This window comes from Salvelinus namaycush, chromosome 38 (assembly GCF_016432855.1).
Source record: "Salvelinus namaycush isolate Seneca chromosome 38, SaNama_1.0, whole genome shotgun sequence".
Taxonomy (NCBI): domain Eukaryota; kingdom Metazoa; phylum Chordata; class Actinopteri; order Salmoniformes; family Salmonidae; genus Salvelinus; species Salvelinus namaycush.
This window is the reverse complement of record NC_052344.1, coordinates 16,694,391-16,700,390: the sequence shown is the minus strand read 5'-3', so window position 1 is coordinate 16,700,390 and position 6,000 is coordinate 16,694,391. Positions and strand designations below refer to the sequence as shown.

General features: G+C 50.8%; 1 protein-coding gene across 9 annotated transcripts in view; it reads right to left on the bottom strand.

Moving 5' to 3' along the window:
• kmt2e (lysine (K)-specific methyltransferase 2E) overlaps positions 1–6,000 on the bottom strand; it is a 39,831-nt gene that overhangs the window by 15,073 nt on the left and 18,758 nt on the right. For 6 of the 9 annotated variants that reach the window (XM_038977735.1, XM_038977741.1, XM_038977743.1 and 3 more), the window contains exons 4-10: positions 5,220–5,449; positions 4,837–4,991; positions 3,900–4,084; positions 3,426–3,665; positions 3,147–3,277; positions 2,725–2,842; positions 2,414–2,523 (exon numbers count right to left, since the gene is read on the bottom strand). In XM_038977735.1, the coding sequence (XP_038833663.1) occupies positions 2,414–2,523; positions 2,725–2,842; positions 3,147–3,277; positions 3,426–3,665; positions 3,900–4,084; positions 4,837–4,991; positions 5,220–5,449 (1,169 nt within the window). The remainder of the gene's footprint in view (positions 1–2,413; positions 2,524–2,724; positions 2,843–3,146; positions 3,278–3,425; positions 3,666–3,899; positions 4,085–4,836; positions 4,992–5,219; positions 5,450–6,000) is intronic. The other 3 variants (XM_038977738.1, XM_038977740.1, XM_038977742.1) reach the window with 1 other exon arrangement.

Here is a 6,000-nt window from a genome sequence, read left to right as displayed (position 1 = left end):
GGGGAAGGAGCGAGAGAGAGAGGAAGGAGCGAGAGAGAGAGAGGGGGGGGGAAGAGCGAGAGAGAGAGAGAGAGAGAGAGAGAGAGAGAGAGAGGGGGGAAGACCGAGAGAGAGAGAGAGGGGGGGGGGGGGAGACCGAGAGAGAGAGAGAGAGCGGGGAAGACCGAGAGAGAGAGAGAGAGAGAGAGGGGGGAAGACCGAGAGAGAGAGAGAGCGGGGAAGACCGAGAGAGAGAGGGGGGAAGACCGAGAGAGGGGGGGGAAGACCGAGAGAGAGGGGGGAAGACCGAGAGAGAGAGGGGGGGAAGACCGAGAGAGAGAGAGGGGGGAAGACCGAGAGAGAGAGAGGGGGGAAGACCGAGAGAGAGAGAGGGGGGAAGACCGAGAGAGAGAGAGAGGGGAAGACCGAGAGAGAGAGAGAGGGGAAGACCGAGAGAGAGAGAGAGAGAGGGAAGGAGCGAGAGAGAGAGAGGGGGGGGGAAGACCGAGAGAGAGAGAGAGAGAGAGAGAGAGAGAGGGGGGAAGACCGAGAGAGAGAGAGGGGGGGGGGGGGAAGACCGAGAGAGAGAGGGGGGGGGGGGAGACCGAGGGAGAGAGAGAGAGGGGGGAAGACCGAGAGAGAGAGAGAGAGAGAGAGAGAGGGGGGAAGACCGAGAGAGAGAGAGAGCGGGGAAGACCGAGAGAGAGAGAGAGGGGGGAAGACCGAGAGAGGGGGGAAGACCGAGAGAGGGGGGGAGACCGAGAGAGAGAGAGAGGGGGGAAGACCGAGAGAGAGAGAGGGGGGAAGACCGAGAGAGAGAGAGGGGGGAAGACCGAGAGAGAGAGAGGGGGGAAGACCGAGAGAGAGAGAGGGGGGAAGACCGAGAGAGAGAGAGGGGGGAAGACCGAGAGAGGGGGAAGGAGCGAGGGAGAAAGAGGGGGAGAAAAAAGGTTGAAAGATAACACAGTTGAGGTTGACCAATCTTGTCGTGTGTGTGTACATAAACTCAGTAAAAAAAATAAACGTCCCTTTTTCAAAGATCATTCGTAAAAATCCAAATAACTTCACAGATCTTCAATGTAAAGGGTTTAAACACTGTTTCCCATGCTTGTTCAATAAACCATAAACAATTAATGAAAATGCACCCGTGGAACGGTCGTTAAGACACTAACAGCTTACAGACGGTAGGCAATTAAGGTCACAGTTCTGAAAACTTAGGACACTAAAGAGGCCTTTCTACTGACTCTGAAAAACACCAAAAGAAAGATGCCCAGGGTCCCTGCTCATCTGCATGAACGTGCCTTAGGCATGTTGCAAGGAGGCATGACGACTACAGATGTGGCCAGGGCAATAAATTGCAATGTCCGTACTGTGAGACGCCTAAGACAGTGCTACAGGGAGACAGGACGGACAGCTGATTGTCCTCGCAGCGGCAGTAACAACACCTGCACAGGATCGGTACATCCGAACATCACACCTGCGGGACAGGTACAGGATGGCAACAACAACTGCCCGAGTTACACCAGGAACGCACAATACCTCCATCTGTGCTCAGACTGTCCGCAATAGGCTGAGAGAGGCTGGACTGAGGGCTTGTAGGCCTGTTGTAAGGCAGGTCCTCACCAAACATCACCGGCAACAACGTTGCCTATGGGCACAAACCCACCGTCGCTGGACCAGACAGGACTGGCAAAAAGTGCGCTGCTCTGACGAGCGTTACACCGAGGCCTGTGCTCTGGAGCGGGATCGATTTGGAGGTGGAGGGTCCGTCATGGTCTGGGGCGGTGTGTCACAGCATCATCGGACTGAGCTTGTTGTCATTGCAGGAAGACATCCTCCGCCCTCATGTGGTACCCTTCCTGCAGGCTCATCCTGACATGACCCTCCAGCATAACAATTCCACCAGCCATACTGTTCGTTCTGTGCGTGATTTCCTGCAAGACAGGAATATCAGTGTTCTGCCATGGCCAGCGAAGAGCCCGGATCTCAATCCCATTGAGCACGTCTGGGACCTGTTGGATCGGAGGGTGAGGGCTAGGGCCATTCCCCCCAGAAATGTCTGGGAACTTTCAGGTGCCTTGGTGGAAGAGTGGGGTAACATCTCACAGCAAGAACTGGCAAATCTGGTGCAGTCCATGAGAAGGAGATGCAGTACTGCAGTACTTAATGCAGCTGGTGGCCACACCAGATACTGACTGTTACCCCCTCTTTGTTCAGGGAGACATTATTCCATTTCTGTTAGTCACATGTCTGTGGAACTTGTTCAGTTTATGTCTCAGTTGTTGAATCTTGTTATGTTCATACAAATATTTACACGTTAAGTTTGCTGAAAATAAACGCAGTTGACAGTGAGAGGACGTTTCTTTTTTTGCTGAGTTTATATATATATATATGTGTATGTGCGGTACTAGGTGATCAATTCCACCCTGCTTACCAGCAGCCATAGTCATAGTCGAAGCCTATGGTGATCTCGGTGCCTTTGCTGATGGACCTCAAAGAGTAAATGTACAAATGGAGCATACCATCCTCTATGACATGACGCACCTGAGAGAGACAGACAGAGAGGTGGAGAAAAGGGGAGAGAGAGACCGAGAGAGACAGACAGAGAGGTGGAGAAAAGGGGAGAGAGAGAGGCACCTAATGAAACTCATGAGGCTACATTAAGTTGACGTTAGTGGCTCTGGGGGGTGTGGTCAGGGTTTAGAGCCGTAGATTTTGTATCGTGGTCTGCGATTGGCTACTCACCTCAGAGTTGGGGGTGCAGGAGCGTCGGATGAAGCGGGCCTCGTTGCCAAAGCTGCGGGCGTCCACACACATCTCCAGCCCGTCAAACTTTGAGTAGAACAACACAAAGGGGTACGGCCTGGAGAGAGAGAGAGATGAATGAAATGCAGTGCTGGGCAGACAGACATAGTAACAGATTGGGGATGTCCATATGGTGACCAGGGGAAGATAGCCAGGAGCTCAACAGCAGCTGAGAAAGAACGTGAGGGACTTCACTGCCCACTGCCAAGGAAGGACCACAACAAACACACACCGTCTACCGATCTCTCCCTCTACCTCTCAAATGTCTCAGACATACAACTATGGAAAGGAGTTGAATTCCACTTTTGAATTTGAGCTGAGGATTCTACTTGAGCTCAGGTTTCCAGCAGATGGGTCCTCACCTCTTGAAGAAGCATCCGTTGGCCTCAAACTGCTGTCGCAGCATGAACTTGCCCCTGTACTCTATGATGAGGGAGTCTGGAGCCAAGTCCCTCACTGCCTTCAGGATCTTCTTGTTCTTCTGAACCTGGCTCTGGAGAGGGGAGAGACAACAGGACATGAGGAAAGAGGCTGACACTGATATTTGCTGAGGCAATATGTGTGTACAAACTGTGTGTATGCTGCCTGCTCAGTTAATTTGAGGACAAATGTTTGTAGGTCACTGTGTCGGTTCCAGCTACCTCCACGGGCGGTTTGAAGGTGGCTGTGTGTGTGTTGTAGGCCAGGGTCTTGCCGTCGCCGGCCTCCTTGACGCGGAGCAGGATCTGGACGTCCTCGCTGTACTGGTTGCTGCCGGCATCCTCGTATGCCTCCATCCAAGCCTTCATCTTGTTCTCCCACAGAGACGGGTGCTCCCCGGGCTCCATTTCTGGAGCTCCACCCTTCACTCTGGAGGACTTCCTGGAGCCCTCACGGAACGCCTGTTAGACAACAGACTCCAGTAAGCAGACAGCATAAAAAAACCAGGTTTACCACCCGTTTAAGAGACGTTACAGAGTGCATAACAAATGGACACATTTCTGTTAAAATAAACATGCCAAAACGTTTTGGGGGGTGAGTTGCTCCACATACATGTACAGCTCAGAGGTACAATTGGGGTCAAGATAAGAAACTATTGAGTGTCAATAGGATTGAATGGAAGTTTGAACACAGACCTTCTTGGCTCGGGCCGAGGTGGCGACAGGCTCCTTGTCTCCGCTCCTCTTGCGTTTCTTGTCGGCCTGCTTGTTGCCCGCCAGGCGGCCGGTGGTGAGTGTGATGCTGGTGGGCGTGTGCTGGAAGGCCGTGTACAACTCTAGTGGCACCTCGTCCCCACTCTCTGTGGCACTGGTGTCCCCGTCTGCAGAGATACATACCGGTATGCCTTAATAAAGCATTGGTAATAAAGGTTTATTTGGGCATCTTGTACAGAGGGTCCAACCAAAGCAAAGTTTTCCTGGTTCTAACCTATTTAGACAACTTATTTCTCAAAGGTAAAAACAAGATTTTCCATAGCAGTCTGCCATTCTAAATGTCTGCACTGTTGTATTACTCAATGTGACCAGCAGGTGTCAGCGTGCAGCCAAATCATAATTGTGGTCCTGGGGCTGTACACATTTTGTTTTTTGCTCTATCACTACACAGCTGATTCAACTAACCAACTCAGCATCAAGCTTTGAGTATTTGAATCAGCTGTGTAGTGCTAGGATAAAAAAACAAGTACAAATTACCTTGACTAACCTGTACCCCAGCACATTGACACGGTACCGGTACCCCCTGTATATAGCCTTGTTATTTTATTGTGTTACTTTTATTACATTTTTTTAACTTTATTTCAGTAAATATTTTCTTAACTCTTTCTTGAACTGCATTGTTGGTTAAGGCCTTGTAAGTAAGCATTTCACATTAAGGTCTACACCTGTTATATTCGGCGTATGTGACAAATAAAATGTGATTTGATTTGTGGCCTGGGTCTCTCCAGACCCACAAGGGGAAGAGGCTGCAGTAGTGAGCAGAGCAGCCTGACTTACACAGCCTTTATTACACTGCCATCTGAGAGCTGTTTACTGCAGCGCACTGGGAGGGACTGGAAAAGGTAGGTATATATCTCACCATCTCTCCACTCACCGGACATGTTCTCCCTCTTGCGGGTCTGCAGCACGATGGCCCGGTCTCTGTCCAGGATGCGCGGCTGGCAGCGCTCACACAGGTACGTCTCAGGAATGTGCTGCCTATCGATCCCCATGCAGTCTATGTGCTGCCACACACTGCGAGAGGAGAGAGAGGAGAGGGCAGAGAGTCAGTAACAGCAGCCATTCACAATGCAACAGGGGATCTAGACAGGGGTCACTAATCCCAAAGAAAAGTTGAGATGAGACATGGACACCGTTTGAAGGCTAGAATGCGCATAAATCACTGCTAGGACAGTATGGACTCTGGTCTAAATCACTGTGACCTGTGACCTGATAAAGGAGAGGGTCTATCTCAGTTCCTACCTGCACTTGTCGCAGCAGATCATGTAGCCGTCGTCGTGGGTGAAGCCACAGATGCAGCGGGTGATGTCGGCCCCGTAGCTGCCGTCTTCCGAGGTGCTGAGTGTGGTGCCCCTGGAAGCCTCGTCCTGCAGACCCCCCGGCACAAACAGCCCCTCGCCTGGCCGGATCAGCATGGAGGGGGGAGGGGAGGCCGGGGGAGTGGGTGGGGGGCGCGCCCCATAGTTGTGGTCCTGGGGAGGAGGACAGAAAGGTGTTGATGGTGACACATACAAGCCACAAAATTAAAGAGAGTAGCACACTATATATAAACTCCCAGTAAATCACCAACTTTTCGGCATCACTGTAACTTCTTCAGGATGACACATACAACAGGTTTATACCAGAGAAAACTATCTATGGCGTTCTCTCATTCTTTATGATTTATAGTATATGTCAAACACTGAAATTCTGATTCAACAACTGCAAACGGCCACTTATTTCCAATATGAATTGTTCAATTGTCTTGAATTGGAATTTCCTTTTCATTATTCACTAAGCTAAGACTGCATTGTGATTGACCCTAACCCATATCCAGTCTCCTCCCTCAGGTGAGTGAACTAGCCTGGAGGAAGCTAGCTACCCTTACTGATGATTAACCAGGAGGGAGAGAGTTCAGGTATATTAGGTCTGGTAGCAGGTGAGAGAGAAAGAGAACCAGAGAGAAGTATGCTGTATAGCGAGTACTGTAGTCTAGTAGCACTGTATTATAGTGTAAGGTAGTGTCCGTGTACTGTATTATAGT